Genomic DNA, 20,765 nt, shown 5'->3' on the forward strand with positions numbered 1-20,765 from the left:
CAAAGCAGGGGCGAGAACTGAGAAGATGTTTCAGAGACTAACGGGACTTGAGCTTTGACATCCCTAGAATCTCCGTTTTTGGGATGGGAGGGAGGGAGGAGGGAGGTGGTGTTGAGCTGAAGTAGGGATGTCTTTTTTTCTCAGAAAGTGGCAACTTTGGTGGCAGCCAAGACCGCGAGGAAGCAGTTTTCCTTTAAGGTTAAAAATAAGTTTGAATAATAGTCGCTTGGTTATAAATCGTGGAAAATATTAAATGACAAAATACTAATCCTAATAATAATTGTGAATTTGGCTAGTGCTGAGTAGGAGAGAGGGAGTCAGGCGTTGGGTGACTTGTGGGATGGAATATTCATTCAGACAAATCATAAAGGGCACTTGAAAATAAATTTTGATTCTGAGCCAGGAGAAAAACTTGAAAAGGTAGATTTATTTAAATGAAGAAAAAGAAAAAAAAAAAGCGAAAGAGACACGTTGCTATGAAAGACTTGTTTTTTTTATTGTCTCTGAACTTTAATCCTGTGAAAAAGGTCAAAAGTTTTGGCAAGAGTGATATAAAAAAAAAAACTGTGGCTGAAAGAATTGCATTTAAAAATATTTATGTGCACCTTGTTACTTTCCATTCTGCAATGATGTATTAATGATTCATGGTATTTATTTGTTATTCTTCGATGACCCTTCCACATCAACAGTATTTATCATGTGTTAAGGTCATGGGTCTTATGTGCAGGTTTTTTTAATGCCTCTAAAATTCTGTTTTATAGATTAACTTATACTGTGTGCCAAGTGTTTAAAAGGTTTATTTGCCAACAAGTATGAAGAGACCTATTGATGTATCTGAGCTGCTTAGGTTTATCAAAGGTCACCTGGATTTTTTTCAGTTGCATCACCCCTGTATTTAAATTGAGCTTTAATAAATTGCTTCAGTCCAAAAATTACAGGAAAGGTGTATTCTTAATTGATGAATGAATTGATCTCTATTTTGAAAGGGGACTCCTTTCAATTCTAAAAGGGAAAAACATCACAGCAATAGAACCTATAAGTAAGACCATGCTAAGCAAATATTTTTCCAGACTGTGCTGTGCATTTTTAAAAGGTCTAATTTAATTGCTTTTAATATATATGTACATAATAAGTTATTTTAACTGTGGAGAATTATTTAAGTTTAAAGACTGGTTTGATTTGCCTATGTGTGAAATCCTTTGTTATTTTTCTAAAAAAAAAATTAAAAATTAAAAATAAAGCTGAGGAAGAGCAAGAAGCTATTTACCCAAAGTGAGCTTTCAGTTTTAGTTTGCATGGCTGTTTGCCTGCCTTTCTATCCTACAAAGATCAAGACAACCTTTTTTAAAAAATGGAGTCCTGCTATTTTCCACTTCTTGCAGATAATACAAGTTTAGTTTGTCAGGTTGGATGGCGAGTTGGGAGCTGCGATGGATCTATTGGTGGGTTTTGGATGTATAAAGAATGATATATATATGTTCAATAGGTCAATCAGACTATGACAGCTATGTACGACCATTTGTATGTGTATCTATGTCAGAAAGAATCTTTATTAAAATATTTTGATCAAACATTTTATTCTGTGCTTTGTGGAAGGAGCAGTCACCTCTCTTCTGTGTTACTTTTTGCTTGAGAGGTAACCAAAAAGAGAAATTTCAGAGAAGTAAAGTTTTGTCAGGGATACACAAATAGAAGTGACACTAGTTCTCTTGTTTACTTGTTCAAAGGACGATGGCTGGGCCTGGTCATTGGAGGAGAGAGAAATGGGGTCAGTGGTAAGACCCAGAGGAGGTCCAGAGTGTCTGTCTGCTAGCATAACTTTGAAGGCCATGCTGTCGCTGGAGTTCTTTTCCCACTTGTATGGACTTGTTAACCATGCCAGAACCCATCAAAGATGATAAAGTTTCTTAAAGAGTTTTGATCAAATTTTCTATTTCCAAATTGCCCAAAAGCCAAGGGAAAGAGATGGATTTGGATTCTCCAAGGAAGAATTTTATTGTGGCTGTCCATATTTTTTTCTGACAGAAGAATCAACCAGGTTGAGTTATGTGTTAACAGTTCCCATAGAGATTTTCAAAACTTACTAGGTTGCTTGTTAATGAGATACTTAGGGTCACTGTTTGGATAAAGTGGGCATTGATTCTATTAAAGAATGTCTTTATAGACTTGTATTTGGACCTGAGTGACACCCTCAAATATAGAAGGTTTGTTTTTTATTGTGGTGGAGGTTATAGAGAAGGTGGTGGTCAAGTTACAGTGCTTCTTCAATAGGCAGTTAGCTAAATGCATTTTTGTCTGTATAGCCTCAGCTCAGAATGATGTTCCTAAATGCCATCAAACTTAGTGGGGGGTGAGGGAGGATATTTTCTGCTCCACTTGCCATCAAAAAAGATTAATCAGAACCTGTAACTTTTCAGAAAACATAACAGCAAAGGGCCTTGAAGCTGGAGCCCTCCCAGTCTGAGAGTGGGGGTAGAGGGAGGCAAGAGACCAGGGCAGCCCCCAGGCAGGAGGAGACCCGTCTCTTAGCATTTACCAGACAAAGCCTGGGTGCATCTAATTATGATTATTAAAACAATTTCCATGACGATGTCTAATATTATGTTAATTTGAAAACAACTGTGTATGAAAACTGTCGACTATAATACCTAAATTCATTTAATGAAACACATCGTTAAGGCAATTAAACCTCCTGGATGTGATTAAGAAACATAATTACGACACTGTTCTGCGCCATAATTGGGTGTCTTTAATCAAGGGGTAAAGTGATCAGCAACACAGCCATTAGTTTGTATTGTTCTGGCCCTGCTGTCCATCATTCTGATTAGGAATTAAACACAGCCACCATCAGTCGACTTTTTTTTCTTTTTGCATATTAACATTGTAGGGGACACATTTGCTGCAAGATTTACTGCTTAGTATTTCTCACCATTAAATAGGCCTCCTTGAAATACTTCCTCTGCAACCTCTGTACTGTCCAACTATTATTACAAATTGTACAAATAATAATTCTTGAACTTCAGGAGAAAAAGAAATACTTACCCTCCTTTCACCCTTTAATAACTCAATCTCCATTCTTGGTCCTTAAAGAGACTTGAAATGGATGGGGGTGGGGAAAAGAAGAAGATGTGGAGAATAAGTCGAAATGTCAGGGGGATATGTACAAGTACTAGAAGTAGCAAGTTCATAACATTTATTTTTATTTTTATCATTTCAAACCAATCAGTTCTCTTTCCAAATCCAGGAGTTGAACAACATGTGGTTCTAGGAATAAACGTGGGATGTCTGAAAGGAAGTCTTTTGAGAGCTGATGTACTTAGGTGGCCTTTCCTGCCCTACCACAACCTTTCCGAAGTTTCTTCAGCAGCAGCTTTTAGAGGGGGTCACCGAGGGTTGGAGAGAGAATTCTCCCCCCACCCAGCAAGACCCTGTTTCGCTTTTCTCCTGAGGTTTGAGTCCTGAATTTGGCTCAATCTGGGAAGTTGGACCACACACTCATGGGTCCAACCCAGAGGTCTTTCCGGTTTGGATTATCCATGTCGGGACTGGGCGACTGAGCACAAGGGGGATAAAAGGAGGATCAGTGAAGTCTTGAGGAAGTGCCCTTGGAACAGAGCAAACAGTCTGGCCCCTAAGACTGGTGTACGCGACTGCCAGTGTACCTTGGCCGCCCTGCACCTGCTCCGACACCCCGGCGCCTTGGGGCGCTTCTCCAGGCGCACTGCCCGGCGGATCCCGCAGCTCCAGTTTCTTAGCACCTGAGAGTGGGTCGATGAGGCCAAGCGAGGACCCAGAATCCCCCTTGGCCTTTATTCCACCTGTTTCCTTTTCCAATTACTCTCTAATTTCAATTTCCTTCTCTAATTTCTAATTCCCACTTAGGTTTCATCTCATTTGACACTGGGCACGGACAGAAGCGCCAGGGCTTTTCGTGGACTCCTACAGGACCAGCAAATGATCATCTTTGAAGAGCTTGCTAGTTACCCCTCTTTATCCTTCCCCTGTGGTACGTGTGGGAGTGTATGAGTGTGTGCACGCGCGCGCGCGCGCCCTCCTGGTGCGACACCCCCCAGCAACTGGGTATCTCCTCCAAGACCCTATATTGAGCTTAAATTCTTCTCCCCACCCCAATTTTACTGCCAACGGGGGGGGGTGCGGAGTGGGGTAGGGGGGGCTAGTCTCTCGGGCTTCCGTTCTCTACGCACTCTTGGTCTCGGACGCCAGAACCGAACCTTTCTTCGCGCCCTGAACCTTGAGATTGTTCCAGCATGAGTGGCATTGACTTTTCCAGTGTAATGACTTATGAAAGATATAATCATGTGTTAAATTGAATCCTCCGTTTAACTGTTAATGGTGTGCTCTGGGCACATTTACGTATTAGATGCTATGGTAACTAATTACCACTAGGAAAAAGGATAATACACTTCTCAGACTTTGAAAAATAATGATGAGAGTTCACTTCCCGGCTCTCAGCATTGTGGCGGCTCTGCCGGGCGCAGCGGCCAGCGAGTGGAGACCCGAAAGTGTGCTCCTGTAAGGCAGGAGGTAACGAATCCTGGCGGGGCGAGAATCTTTAGTAAAACCTTTAATAAATGTGGGTTGGGGGGAGGGGTGTCAATTGCACAACGTCGCTTCTAAACAAAATTAAATTGCAAAAGATAAACATAAAAAACACACATAAGTTTTCTTTTAATTAAAATGTGGGTCAGACTAAATTATCTACGTGCCAAGCAACTTTACATCAATTAACATTATTTTTTGTTGTTGTGTGAGCAAAATAAATGAGCCCGTTTCCTGCGCGCTCTGTGTTGGCACTTTTAACTCGGAGGCCCCTGGATTGCCAAGCCAATGAGCTGGAGGTTGATTTAAATTTGGCCTTTTTAAATCAGACATTGGGCACAGTAGACGGGAGAAGGGGAACAGGAGGAAAACGAGGAGACAGTAACTTGTTTTATGAGAAAAAGCAACTCTTGAGTTAACAGTTTTTTTCTCCCCGCGGGATTTCTGGCTCTTCTGAGCGGCAGATCCGTGCCTACTAGAACCAGGGTTCTGTAGGCTGTGCGGAATACCAGGTGTCTGTTTCGCCCCAGGGCCAGGGCTAGTGTTGGTGCTGGGGATCTGGGAGGGCAGTGGGAGGAATGGCTTTACCGCAGGTCAGCCAGCCCAAGTTTACAGACAGAAGGACCTCCACAATAAGCGCGCCCACAGCGCTGCTCAGCTCGCGCTGCGCCTCGGGAGGGACTCGGGATCCGCACCCACAGAGCCCCTTCTCCCGGAGCTCCCCTGGACGAGCGTTCCCGGTCCCTCCGGCGGGCGCAAAGCCATCCAACCTCCAAGTGTCTTGGGTCAGAAAGCGAACTTAAGAGACTCTGCCTCAACTCTTTGAGAGCTGGCAGTAGGTTAGAGTTGTCCTCTGCACCCCCGTGGCCTGGTGGGCTCACGGGCAGATGCCAGGCTTGTCAAGAGCACCCCGCAGCCGCACCACACCCAGAAATTCTGCGAAAGTGCCCCTGTTGTAACCCCCAAAGACTTCTTTGCTTCCTAGCAAGGAGCTTTCCTGAGGCTTGATTTAGGTTAAATTCTACCACACGTTCTAAATCATTCGTTTTATCACAATCCGGGCTCCTTCTGGGCTATTGCAAAGTTAGCAGGTATCCCTAAGTGCATGTGCATGTGTGTGTGACCTTTCTTCTTTTCCCTTCCCCTGTGTTCTCTAATTTGAGCAATAGAGAAACACAGATTAGAAAGCTCTGGAAAAGATATGACTGTGCTGGGAAACTTAGACTGCAAAGGAAAAGAGGATTTTGCAGTTATCTTCAACTCCCCCTCCCCTCTGCACCCCGGCACATATGATGGACAAACCTATCTTACAAGTCACCAGGATGCTTTGATGGGGGGGCTGGGCAAGCTAGCTGACTTTAATTATGCACATTGTGATATCCTTCTCCTTCCCAGTTTGGGAAAGAGTTAATTCTTTCCCAAAGGCCATAGTTGCCCTTGTCTTCTCAACCTGATTCAGAGATGCAATAAAATATGAAGCAAATTTATGATCTGTTTCAAGCATTTTATTGCTGTATTTTTAAATTCATATATGCACATATAAGAACTATGATCTGTGAATAATTTGAAATGCTATAGTAGAATGATACATTTTAGATAAAACATAACCATATCTTTATATAATTGTCTCAGATTAAAATAAAAAAGAAAAATAGATTTCTAATGTGGACCAAACTGAAAAACTAATGATAGCCATAAACTGCTAACCAACCATAAATTAATATCTTCATCAAATGCTAAAATGGCATCAGTGGTTATATAAAGCAATTATTATTTCTCCTTATAAGTTTTAGAATAAAGTTCAGGGATATTTAAAGGATCCATTATTTACAAATGCTTGACAATCTTAAAATATTTCATATTTTATTAGGAGGATGGTTGCAACTCAAATCTGCTATATTAATAGAGATGTTTAGAGATGAGAATTTAGATTTAAACATAAAAGTGCTTCATGGCCTAACCTCATTTTATGTATTTATCTGCTCTGGCAATTACTGAAGAACTTGGTGTAAGGATTCCTTTGTTAAATATCCTTTACTCTTTGAACAGAGAAGACAAATGATAGCGTATTATGGGAGAGCCTCCGTTTATGCGCTGACTCTTCAAGTAAGTCCAGTTACATTTGCCAGGTACAGTCTCTCTGTAGAGGTAAGGTCAAAATCCAGGTGCCAGGCTGAGCCTGTGTCCTCCATCTGAGACCTTCATGAACAGAAAATGATATTCCTAACCAGGCCTCTACAGAAGCCATGGAGGAGAAAAGAAAATCAAGAAGCACGGTCAAGGGAATAACCTAATTTGCTTTTGGAGAAGCATCAGACATACATATCTTTAAAGTGTAGATTTCTCAAGAGTGTGAAATTAAGTAAAATCTGGAATTACTCAACAAAGTAAGCTCTTTTTAACACTTAGAAAAAATAATAATGAAAGCAAAACACTTCTTTGAACTATGGAGGATCTGAGTGGCATACAAACTCAAATTATGTTTGCCATTCCTTTGCTATTTATAATCCATTTCCCAAGAGGGCAGTTACTGTGGATGATCATCTCCAAAGGTCAACAGTGAACCAGGAGCTTCACTAGTTAAGTCCTGGGACCACTCTTTAGTTCAACTTTTTGTAAGCGTTGTTTAGTATGAGGGCTTTCTTCTTGAAAAATAAGTATTATTTTATAGCTTTTCATAAGTCTAGAATTGGTTCAAAATAAGAAGTGTTCAAAAAATGAATGCCCAATTTTAAAACATGAAGAAAATATTGCTTCCTGTAAACTTTAGATTCATAAAAAATTTAAGTGAATTCAAATACTGTAAAATAGTTAATTTAAAATATAAAGCAAAGCATTTCTAAAACTTTAAGTATATTGACCAGTTCTTAGAAGTTATGAAATAAAAGTACATTTAATTTAAACATTAAACATGAGTTCAAAGCATTTACTAACAAATGTGGGTTTTCATGTAATAATGACATACATTTTACATTAACTCCAATGGCTAGTTCTTAGAAACAAAACTGATATGGAGTAAATGTTCTTTTGCAAACAAAATAAATCTCCAACTAATACACACTTTATATTTTTAAGTGTTGAAATTTGACTCAGTGATGAATCATTACATATTAGTACCTCCACCTGTTACTTATATTCCCTCTAGTTTCTCCTCTAAGCACAAAATGTTTTAAGGGAAATACAATGTTACCTAAACATTTACTTTCTGTGTAGTCTGCAATATATCATGCTGCTTTTTTATAAAAATGAATACAGTTAAGAATGAAAATATAAACTATACCTCAAATAAATAACCATATCAAACTTAAAATTATCCAGCGTAACCATGGTATATTTTTTCTATCCAGCTTTTTTCTATCTAGCCCAAATAGAAAATGCAGTTACTTACATAATCATGGCTAATTCCATAAAGTTCTGCAATATTTTTGTATTTTAGAGTAAAACTGAAAACAAAGATAATTATTGCATGATTTTCCATTTAAAGATATAATTTACTCTGATTGTTAAACAATACTGAACTGACTAGTTTAAATGGACATGTTTACAGTTGTTTTTTGAGGGAGGGGTTCGTGTCCCTAGTGGGAACTGAATGTGGGACTCTCTGGTCCGCAGGCTAACACTCCAACCGCTGAGCCAAACCAGCCAGGGTACATTTATAGTTTAAGGTGAGTTCCTTTAAAACTTTAACAACTCAGGAGTATTTCTTGGAGAAGCCAAGTACCCCAGTGAAATCCTGTATGTCAAGTTACTGAAGGAGCAACATGTCATTTTCATCAACAACATTCTGTATCATATGTTTTTTTACAGTTTGAATTTCAGCGTTATAAATAAATGGAATACTTTATAAATATTACTGTTTTATTCATTATTTGTGGTAAGTGATCTGCAGAAGACAAGATCACATCTAATGGAAATCTCTCTCCCATTTCTTGTTATTAGACATCTTTCCATAGAATAACAACAATTATTAAGAATTATAGCCTAGAAAAGTCAGCTAGATTAAAATAAATTTATTTAAAAGTTTACTATGGCCTGGCTGGTGTGGCTCAGTGATTAAGCATCGACACATACACCAAGAGGTTATCAGATCGATTCCTGGTCAGGGCACATGCCCAGGTTGTGGGCCAAATCCCCAGTTGGGGGGCATGCAGGAGGCGGCCAATAGATGTTCTCTCTCATCGATGTTTCTATCTCTCTCCCTCTCCCTTTCTCTCTCTCTCAAAACAATAACAAAAAAAATTACAAATAAAATAAAAGCTTACTATGGCCCTGGCCGGGTAGCTCAGTTGGTTAGAGCATTGCCTCCATATGCCAAGGCTGTGGGTTCACCTCCAAGTCAGGGCAGTCAGGGCACATCTGGGAAGCAGTCGATGAATGCATAAACAAGTGAAACAACAAACTGATGTTTCTCTCTCTCAATTCAATCAATAAAATAATAATAATAAAAAATAGTCACTGATATTTCTTGGATCTTTGTTTACTTCCCACATAAATAACTAAGCTAAAATATACTGAAAAATACTCTGAATATCACAATTAATATGCTTTTAAAGAGAGTATCAGAAAATAAAAAAAATATATGTATATATGTGGGTGGAGGGGATGAGGATGTAGGCTATTCAGACAGCAAATTATTTCCGAAATAATTTGCTAATTGTAATCAAATCTAACATGTTCCTCATAGAAAAATAACAAGACATTGTCATTCATCTGTGCTCTAAAAATTGATTTATTGAATTCTTATTGTAAATAAAAGAAAACTAAAGCATTTTCTCACCTAAAATCTTAAGATAATATGCTTCCTCATAAATGCACATATATGCCACTTAAAAATCAAAAGGTAATATTAACAAATGATTCAGGACAACAGTTTTTATAATATACAGCATTCCTCTGCCTAAAAAAACATTTTTAAACATAAGTATTGTCAAATTATTTCCTCTTTTAAATTATGTAGTAGAGGTTTCCATGAATTAAATTTATCTTACTCAAGAAGGTATTAATAACAGAATAAACATTTAAAGCTAAAACATTCAAACATCAATGATCACTGATTTAGATTAACACTACGAAGTAGAATAAGTAATAATTGCTTTAGAGAAATACCAGAGAGTTGTCTGTGGTCACTCCTTATAATTTAAAATAATGCTACAGATAATGTAATTGTGGCTTACTAACTGTTTCTTAATTGAGAATACAAATATGAATACCTAATAATGCAATTCTAGTAAAAAATAGTTTAGAACACTGGCAAATTTAAGAGACTAAAAGAGTACGCATTCTACTGGAATATAATTCTTGTTTTATAATTATTGTTATTTTACACTATGATCAAAACCTAGATAATTTTTAGCTTTGATCTTTGAAATTGGTTTTAAGATTCCACTGTTAAATTAGAAGATGCTTATAGGAAAAGGTACCCACATTATTTTTTATAAGAAAATAAGCAGAAGTAATCATGCAAATTTTGAGTTTGGAAGCTCCTTTGCCTTAGACTGGTGACCCAAAACTTAATGATGAAATGGAGAAGACATAATGAAGTGTGTCAGAAAAACGAAAACAAGGCAGATAAAAGTTCCCATGTGGGTTGCTTATTGCTTATTGCATGCCTTATTTAGTGATAAATAGCTTTTATCTTAATACCTTCAGAACATTTAGTTTTTGCTAACTGAATGCATCATTACTGTGGGTCATTGATATAAAACAACAATATTAGTTATTCATTTTCTTTCATTTGAAACTTAAGGGAGATTTACAAGTGGAAACATGGGTTTTTATAATACGTAAAATACAATTTGAAAAAAAAATTCTGAAGGCCTTAGTGACTGTATTTAGTTTTGGTTATTTTTACCATACAATCATGATACCTGATGTATATGCTTTAATTCATGTGATTATTCACAGAGTAATTTCTCATTACAAAACATTACTGTGGAATAAATGATGAAAGATTACTTAGAACTAGTGATAAATCAGAATTGTAGAATAGTTTTAAAGAGATGAATTTATTACTTACAACTACATTTGTAATAAGTTAGTTGTAAATGTTGCTTTTCCTAATAAATGTGTGTCCTTGAGGAAAGGTTATTTGGTGTATAACATCATATCTAGAACAGAGGAGATGCTCAACAAATGTTTGATCAAAAAATGAATAATACATTAACAAATGACAAAAAATTATTCCCCTTTACAAATACATAAAAACAGTTTTTAAAGGCACAACATTGTTAAAGTATCTCCTTTACAACTTGACGTTTGCATATTGCATTACACTTTTCAAAATAGGTTCACACATCTTACTGTATGTAATCCTCATAATGAACCCTGATGTTGAAAAGGCCTTACTATCTTTATTTTGCAAATAGGGAAACTGAAGCACTGAGAAACAAAGTGAGTTGTTAATGATAACAAACCAGTTATGTCACAGCTAGAATCCATGTCTTCTAACTTCACCAGGACATTTTTTCTATTCATAAACACTCTTTAATTACTAGATTTAAGCTGGTCACAGGACTCTCTTGTTTTGGTTCTCCTGTTCATTGCTTTTGTATAATATTTTCTCAACCACTCAATTTCTTCTTATTTTCTATTCTAATTTCCTGTACACACTTCTAATTAGAAATTGAGCAGAAATTAAAATGGAGTAATCTTCTGCATTCTCTCTTTTGTAACTTCACAGTAGTGTACTACGAAGATGAATTTAAGAATCTGAAGGTTGCCACTTTGGGTAATATGGTAGACTAGACGTCCTAGTACAAAATGAATGGACTAGTCTAGCTGGTGTGGCTCAGTGCTTGAGCATCAGCCCACACACCAAGAGGTAGCCGGTTGGGTACCTGGTCAGGACACATGCCCAGGTTGTGGGTCCAATGTCCAGTGGGGGGCATGCAGGAGGCAGCCAATCAATGTTCTCTCTCACCAATGTTTCTATCTCTCTCTCCCTCTCCCTTCCTCTCTCTTTAAAATCAATAAAGGGAAAAAAATCAAAATGAATGGGCTGTGCTTTGTGGCAGGCAGGAGATAAAGCTTAGGGCCCCAGTTAGGGGTGTGTGTGTGCGCGCGCACACATGTGTGTTTGTGGTACGAGGGTTGAAGATAGGGTTTGCAGCAACCCAGGATAGAGCAGTGGGAAGAATCTAACAAAGAGCTGGAAAGAGGTAATAGTCAAAGACATAATGACTGAGAATATTCCATACTTGATGAAAGACACACCTTCTCAGACTCAAGCATTACAAGCATGACAAATAGAAACTAAGAACATTGAAGACAAAGATAACATGGTAAAGCTGACAGAAAGGGCAGACTGCCTACTAAATAATTAAACTGACTAAAAGCTAACCTCCTGAAAGCTTTAGGAACATTCAGTATCTTCAAAGTGCTGTGAGAAAATAATTCTTACTTACACATGTGCACCTAGTGAAATCATGTTTCCAGACTGAGGACAAAAACAAAAACATCTTCAACCAAGCAAAAGTAGAGTTTAAACCAGAAGACCTTCACTAAGGAACATTTATGGCATGTATTTCAGGAAGAAGAAAAATAAATGACAAAAAAATCTGTTTGCGCCCTGGTCAGTTTGGCTCAGCGGTTGAGCGTCGGCCTGTGGGCCAGAGAGTCCCAGGTTTGGTTTCCGCAGGGGCACGTACCACACACACACACACACACAAAATCTATTTGCTTAATAAGTATGGTAAGTACTTTATAATGTTATTTTAAAAATCAATTTCCTTTTTAAAACAATAGCACATTTCTAAAATATTAGAAGCTCCAATTAATGCAGCAAGGATTATCTGGGTTCTATTACCTGCTTTGCCTCTTTAACTAGAGCATCATCATTTATGTCAGATATCAGACAATCAATCACTTGATAATCTGATACTAGAAATCTTTGAATCATGGACACAATGCTTCATTGTGGCATATAAAACTTTATTCCATTACATAATATTGTAATTCAAAATAAACTCTCAGTCCAAAAGGTGAGTTGTCAAGAACAAATAATGTTATCTAGTTTCTCAGTTTTATACATAGAAGCATTTAGGAAAGACAAGTGTAATACCAGCATAATCTTACGGTTTACACTAAAGTCAAATGCTACAATCAATCCTGTAATGATTTTAACATTTGCTTCTACAATAAACTTAATACTAATGTCTAGGGCAATTGCTGAATATATAATAGGTTTTGTGTGTTCTTATACATTAAATCTTATCAGTACCTAACTTGAACATGAGTGGTCTTATATCAGAGGAAATTTTATTCTATTGAGCCATAGTATACAAGTAATAAAGAACATTTATGGATGATTAAATATTGAAGTTGAAGTATTTAATCTACTGCAAAACTCATTTAATGCAAACATACCCTGGTGATATAGATAATACTGATATTATACTTGAAGGGAATATTTTCATCCAGTCTATCTCATGGAAATTTAATTTCCTTCTCTGAAAATTTGGAGGTTGTTAGACTGTGTCAATTTCCAGCACAAATTTCCAGTAGTACATAAAGTGTGTATTTACTTATTAGAGAAGAATTTAAGTGACTTTTCAAAATCTCACAGTGCCAAATCTATTGCTGTCTATTTACTATCACAGGTGAAAAATCACAGTATGTACAAACTTAACACTATTTAAGTTTATTATTATGATAATGTTGATGCCCATTTTCATGCCACCATCCTGTTTTTATTTTATGGTACAAACTGGATTGATCTCAGATCAAATAAAAATGGGCACTTTTTAAAACAAAAGAAGTAGAGCAATGACATTTGCAGAAATTAGAAACAGATGAACTGAGGATGTTTAGGTTAGTTGGGACAGATTTCTTTTCTTTTCTTTTAGATTCTTTAAGATTTAACTTTGTACCTAAATAAAACATCCGAATCTGGGTACTGAATGCCAAATAAGAAGCGGCTGTAGTCTAGTTGTACAGGTTTATCATCCATTATTTCTAAATCAAAATAAGTTAAAAGTACAACTAACAATTGCTTTATTTCATTAAGCGCCAAAAATCGGCCTGGGCATTTGCTGGTTCCCATTCCAAAGGGCAGCACATAATACTTCAGCCTTTTCCCTCTCTTGAAAAAGTTGGTTTTCTTCTTACCATTTTCTACAAAACGGTCAAATCTATACTCCTGTGAAGAAGAAATAGAGAGTGTTAAAATGAAAAATTTACATGAAATAGTTTGAGTTCATGTCCACAAAATTGCCAGCTTCCCCTGCCTATTCTTTTTTTTTTTTTTTTGGTTTTGGTCTTTATTTTATTTATTTATTTTTTCTTTTATTTATTTATTTATTTTTTCAGAGAGAGAGAAAGTGAGAGGGAGAGAGAGATAGAAACATCCTTGAGAGAGAACATCGATTGGCCGCTTCCTGGATGCCCCCTACTGGAGATCGGGCCCACAACCTGGGCATGTTTCCTGACCCGGAATCGAACCAGCGACCTCTTGGTGCATGGGTCGATGCTCAACCACTGAGCCACAACAGCCGGACTATTTTTTTTTAATTAATTTTTTAAATTTTTGTTACAGATGTTTCTCCCTTTTCCCCCATTGATTCCCCCCCTCCTTCTCCCTCCCTGCCCTGTCCCCAGCTTTGTTGTCCATGTCCATTGTTCATGCATACATGCATATAAGTTCTGTGGTTTATCTCTCCCCCACCACCCCCTCTTCTGGGGATTGACAGCCTGCCTATTCCAAAAGGCACCTTTTAAGGAAATAAATCTTGACTAAGTGAAAATCATGTATGAACTTTAAAAAATCTCAAATTCTACTAAGAAATTACTTCTTCCACATAAAGTGAAATCCAAATACCTATATGACTTTCCTTCCCGATTCACATTTCTCTCCTTTGCTGAGTTTCTTAAGTACAGAGGCAGAATCTCTATTTTTGTACCCGAAGGTGGATTCTGACTTACAGACACTTGATAAGCCAATGTCAAGTAGGTCAGGGCTCTGGCATTGCCACCGTTGTTACTGGAATAATGAATAGGAGCTGTTAACTAAGGTTCCGTAATATGCTTTTTACTATTCCTTCCCAGTCAGCTCCTAATGGATAAGAACTATGAACTTAGGATTCATTGCTTATGTTTGGATTCAATAGACATAAAATAATAAAATTCACATAAAGCACTAGAGAGGAGCTAAGCCATAAAATTGGTCTTGCTTGTTTTTGGTGTTGTGTTGAATTTCTCCTATGACAGTTCTAGTAGAATGAACTCTCTTTGGGGTAACTCTAGGGTGGCAGGTGTTTCTGATATGTTTTCATAAATAAGTTATATTACTTGTTACAGAAAACGATGGGACTGGTTCATCTCCAGTGTTAGGCCCGCCATCTTAATTTACTCTCACTTGAGTTTGCAAAAGGAGACTGAGTGACCTTATTTCAGCCCATGGTGAATTAAACCATTGATTAAATTAACACGTGGCATGCATGAAAATTACCAAGTATTTCCTGTGCTTGGTGCTCATTAGCATTAGACCTGCTCAGCACACAACTTTGCTATGAACTACATGAAGACAAAGGCAAAGAAGCAGGTCAGATGGAAATCATTTCAGGTTAAAGAAAACCCTATAATACGTGGATAGAGTCTAAATGCATCACAAATGACTTGTCTCCCTCTATGCCAGTATTGATGTCAGCGAAATCATTCCTTGAAAAGTTTATCCTCATTTACCTAGGATACATATTTTGATCAACAGTGAAGCTGAGAAAACACACTTTGGGCAGCTTCTTTCCTCGTCTAACTTGCAAGTTGATGTAATCGAAATGGCAACAGAAGTCTGCGTTAGAACACAAGTGTATTTTTCCACAGATAGATTTCTGGGATGCATCCAGATCTAATCAGTTTGAAACAAAACTATCTCTTCATCCCCAAGAATAAGGATACTCTTTGTTGACATATATTTTGATACTGGGGATGAGCATGACCATATGGCCCCCTTTCCTCATGGCCTCTGCCCATTACTGTGGCCCAGACCTGCTTGCCTGAGTTTACCACTGCTGTTTCCTGACCAGTCTGAGGAGACCAGCACTCTCTCCAGGAGCTCCTGGCCTAGCCCAAACAGTTTACGTTAATTTTGCCATGAAATGATTTATTAGAAATGGTCTCTCTGGAGTTCCACTGTTTAAGTCAGAAAATACAAAGGGAAATCTTAGCTTAGGTTATGACTTCATCATGTCCTGGTTTTCTAAGTAAGCCAGAAACTGCCATGGCTTTCCTGTTCTTCTCTGTGTAGTTGAACATGCTACCCTCTGAGAGACCATAGATCTACACATAATGGTCCCTATGCCTGTGACCTTCGTTAGTGTTTGCATTCAGTTCCTTCAAATCTCTAGTCAATCAGCAATGTCAGTCTTCTAATTTTCCATCATATCTTATTCAATCTCCTCATACTAGACATCTCAGAAGTTCCTGGTTAGTTGAATATATTAGGAAACAAGAAGTGGCCAACTTCTTTTGCTGATACTATCTTCAAGGTCAAAAGGTACATAGGCATAAATATATTTTTGAGTGGAAATTTATTTGCAGTTTGTTTTCCATTGACAGGACATGGAAAACCAGAATAGAAAGTAATATTAGGAAGGGCTGGTGGCAGCTGCTAGGGATGTAGTCTGATTTTAGCCAAAAAGAGAGGTATATGGTCTTATCCCTGAGATTTGGGGGTCACGGTGTCACAGAACAAAGGGTAGGAAACTCAAGATGCACGCGTTCACTTGGAACAGCTTAAATACAGGATTTATCATGTTGACTTAAACTCTTATAATCATAAGAACTTAGTGTTTCATAATTAAAATGGGTCAATTAAATGCAATCTTATAAAGTGGATAAGAATACAGAAATTATAAGAGAAAAGGTAAGACACTGAAATTCTTTGTTGCTCCTCTAATGATTGTTGTGGGTGACTCCTCACATCTTCCTTCTGCATAGATTTGTCTAGGCGCCAGTGGTGGTAACCACGTCGCTCTGGTCCCTGACTGATTTAGGATAGGGTGCATGAACCAATCTCATCAGTGCTACAGGAGAAAAGTCTGTGAGGATATCTGGGAGAAGTTCCCTTCTTGTAAAGAAAGGAAAACAAACAAACAACCAAACAAAAATGGCTCATCACCCTTTCTCCTCAGGACCTAGTTATATGGGAGTATGATGCCTGCAACTGCTGTGGCTATATTGCCCACAGGTTGAAGACAGAACTAACCCACAGAACATGGCAGAGCCAAGAAATCCTGGGAGATCGGAACTGGCACACTGTCTTATTTATCTCTGTGTTTTTTAAGCACCCAACTAAGTGTTATGCACATAGTACGGGTTCCATATATGTTAGTTGACAAGGAAGGACATTCAGGAACAAAGAGATATGTGAAGGAAAACCATGGCCTAGTTTTGTAATGTAATATTCTAGGGTCTCTTGAGCTTGAACATCCTGAAGTCATGCCTTGTTGGGTTGGGAGAACCTATATTCTGCTAAAGCTCTTCAGTGTCTATATGCTCTGAGAATAATTATACTTCTATCTGGAGTTAGTCTTCCTCATATTTTTGACCTAGCAAGTATTTTCTGTTTTCTATGTCTAAGGCCTGGTCTTCCCATTCAAGATCTGTAGTGTACAAATGACAGAAAAATGGAGACTATGGACCTCTGATGAGCTCCTGGTCCAGGGCTCTTAGCGACAAATGGTCAAGGACAGAGTTGCCTTTTTACTGTCAGTGCATTGTTGTTTGGGCATCTGTTATATAAGCATCTATAGCATCTTATGCCCATCCTATTGTGTTAGGAATAAAAGGAATCAATGTATATGTCTGATAGTGGTCAATTCTCAGTGTTTATAGAATGATTACCTAGGACCTCGCCAGATCAAAGCAATGGTTCTGAACTATCATTATTAGCATTCCACAACTAATTTCAAGAAAACAATACTGTGGCAAAGAATTAGCTAGTTAATTTTAACATTAGTCAGACATAATTGACTAATGTTAAGTTTAGTAAATGATAGAGTGTTCATCAACTTAAGTTAGAGCTACCCCAGTGATGCCAAATCAGTGGTCACAATATTGTGATTTTTCTCTTGCATGGGTTTACTACGAGGCCAAACTTTCCGATTACTATTAAGATTGGTCAATATATTGTGTAAAGTTTGGGCATTGCTATTTAGTATTTTACAGAAATACCATAATATAAATATAAATCAGCAGACTTTCAATATTTAACTTTGATTTCTAAATCCTAAAAGTTTAATAATTCAAGGTCTTTTTTATCACTGGGGCAGGCTCAGGAGTGGAGGACTAGAGGAACCCGAAGGAGAGAAACACAAAAACATTGGTGATTTAGCAAACATTCATTATTTACTGGTAACGTTAACGTTAATTTTACTATTGTGACATGAACAGTAAACTTAATGACTATAGGAATAATCATATAATAAAAATAATAATGTTAAATATATTAAAATTATAGCTAGAAATAAAGCTGTTTTAAAAATTTTCAAATATTATTTATTTCTCCTATTTATTGACTACTTGTGTGTGAAAATTTTTGATATTTACAAATGTGGAAATAAAGCTTGTTGTCTAGGAAATATTCAAATACCTTACTTCTGACTTGCTATAATCACTCATTTAATGCCCCTTCTGAAACATATAGAAACTATATGAACATTCTCAATCACCTAAACTTTTTGCCTTGCTGATGAAATCAATACAAATGATCTCATTGTTTTTGAAGTTGTCCTCTTCTTATTAGTTTCTAAAATTCAACAATATTTAATCCAGCCTGGCTGCATGGCATCTCACTTAGAAACTGGGTTTAAGAGTGGCTCAGCTTTTGAACTGCTCAAAAAGAGCACAGAATTTTCCCTTTGAAAAATGGCATTTTATACACAAAACCACTGCGGCAACAGCACTACTTCATGAGATGCACAGGCAGAACATGAGTGCATTCCATTTGCATGCAGGTGGTGAACCTCTGAAGTGGTATTAAGGGATGAGCCAGGGTGGATTAATTTCCAGTCTTTGATATTCATTAACTCCAGCTTTCGGGGAAAAAAAATACAAGGAGATGACACAATTACCCTCAGAGCTTCACCTATGAGCAGCAGCTTTACAATCTCAAGTTCATAATGCCATCCTAATTGATCAAGAAGGGGCACATATCTTTAGTAAGAGGTGAAAAAGTATATGAGCTTAACTACAACCATGATGGTATTTGACTTTGGGATATCAACCCCATTCTGAAAACACTTAGCAAAATCATCATCATTATTTATTCTCTAAGCCGCCTGTCAATAGCTTGCCCTTTATGGTTTTCAACAATTCTCTGCCAAGCGAAACCCAATTATGCCCTAAAGGCAATGATGGCCAAAGTACAATGTCCATTTCATTTGAAGAAACGAGCACTGACTCTCAACACTATTCCTATTTACAGGTCATGAAACTTTAAAAGAGAGATCCCTAGGAAACACTTCAGTAAATAGGAACATTTTCCCATTGGAGGAAAAACAGAAGTCATTAAACTGTCTCAATTCCCATGTGGAGCAAGGTGGTGAAAGGAAGCGATAGAGCTCAGGAGGAGGAGGAATGTGCCTGCAGCATTTAAGAAGTAGCAATGACCAGCTCGATGTTTATTTACCTCTGGAGCCTCGAAGATTTCAGGGTCATAGTGCATGAGAGGAGGAAAGATGGCCAGCAGGTCTCCCTTTCGTATGAGGTAGTCCTTGGTCTCTGAGGGTAGGGTCAAATCCTCTTGAACAAAACGAATGATGGACGAAAATGAGCATAGTCGTAAAGCCTCGAGAATGACGCTTTCTGAAAGAAAACAAGCAAGGAATAGTTTCTTTTAAAAAATCTTTTACTTTTATTTATTTTTTTAAAGAGTATAAGGACAGAAGACAGGACTTTTCTTTTTTTATGATTTTTTCCCCGCAATGTATGAGAAGCACCTGGTAATGAAACACGGAGGTTGCTGGTGTCTGCACCTTCAAACCACCTTCCTACCCAACTGAAAGGGGCAGGAAGGAATATTAGAATTAATATAAAATATTCGAAGAGTAAGAAAACTAATCATAGTGGGGCACTAGCCATAGTTACAAAAATGTTAATCATCCTTTACAATGTTGATCACGATTGCTTTGTTCTGACTGAGGAAAAGCCCATTCTGACCTGGGTAAGAGGGGTGCGCCTCAGTTTACCTCCAGAATGCTGTCCATCCTCCTCATCTGTGGACAAGGGGGACCCCCTGACATCATGGAAAGATTAGCAACCTGATTATCGGAACACTGGACCCGTGACGGTGACTCACTGGCGACCAGCCCCGGGTCCACATTGCTGCCCTCTTGCCTGTAATCATTTTATCCACCTTTTTTCCTTTTGCCTAACTGCCCTTTCTCAAGTAGTCATTGTTTCTCTACCCTTTAAAGCAGCTGGCAAGTGAGGGGCACAGAGCAGATCTTATGGGATGACCCACTGCTCTCCATACTGCCGGCAATGTTGGAACGAACCCTCATATAGGATTCAGCTTGTCTCTGCTTATTCGGCTCAAGTAGTGACAGGCAGCCTGGACCCCTTCATTGTCCAGTGTCACAACCACTAAAATAGATAAAGGGCGGGGCCCTTTCCCAGACGTTTTTAGAACAGAAATTCTCCTTCTCCCTCTTTTGAATTCTTTGCAACCCCTTCAGGTGAAATTCCTTTTCTCTTCCCTCCCAAGCATAGTTTACAGCTAGAGAAGAGATGAGGAGAAATCCCCAGCTCATCCTCCCGGACTGTTTCTGAAGAACCAACAAACCAAAAGACCTCAAGGCAACCCCCCCTGGCATCTGTGTGACTTCAAATATGACCCCTCCCAATAAAAGGCAACTTGCTTCTCTTGTTGCCAGTGCCACCTGGTACTCTGATCTTTTCCAGTCTGTGGGGAAAGACAAAATACATTTCCTCCCTTTTCTCTCCTCTCAGTTGGGAATTCTTTCACAAGCCCACATCACCAGCCTAAACAAAGCCCTAACAAATAGTCATTCACTCATTCATTCATTTATTCTCATCACCATTTATCCCCCCATACCCTCCTCCACTTCCACCCACCCCCTCTCCCTCTGCAATCACCACACTACTGTGCATGTCCATGAGTTCTTTCTCTCTCTCTTTTTCTTTCTTTTTTTTGTAAGCAACAGCTTCTTAAAGTGTGACTGCTCCTGAGAAGTGCCCACAATTTGCCA

The 20,765-nt window shown here is 38.0% G+C and overlaps 1 protein-coding gene across 1 annotated transcript in view; it reads right to left on the reverse strand.

The window, feature by feature from the left end:
- Positions 1-12,539: 12,539 nt before the first annotated feature.
- The window catches only part of LOC118631875 (cytochrome P450 7B1), a 72,964-nt gene continuing 64,738 nt past the window's right edge, over positions 12,540-20,765 (reverse strand). The window contains exons 8-9 of the mRNA XM_036264469.1: positions 19,184-19,359; positions 12,540-13,696 (exon numbers count right to left, since the gene is read on the reverse strand). Coding sequence (XP_036120362.1) covers positions 13,409-13,696; positions 19,184-19,359 — 464 coding nt within the window. The 3' untranslated portion in view covers positions 12,540-13,408. The remainder of the gene's footprint in view (positions 13,697-19,183; positions 19,360-20,765) is intronic.

Source organism: Molossus molossus, unplaced genomic scaffold, assembly GCF_014108415.1.
Source record: "Molossus molossus isolate mMolMol1 unplaced genomic scaffold, mMolMol1.p scaffold_m16_p_16, whole genome shotgun sequence".
NCBI classification, from domain to species: Eukaryota; Metazoa; Chordata; class Mammalia; order Chiroptera; family Molossidae; genus Molossus; species Molossus molossus.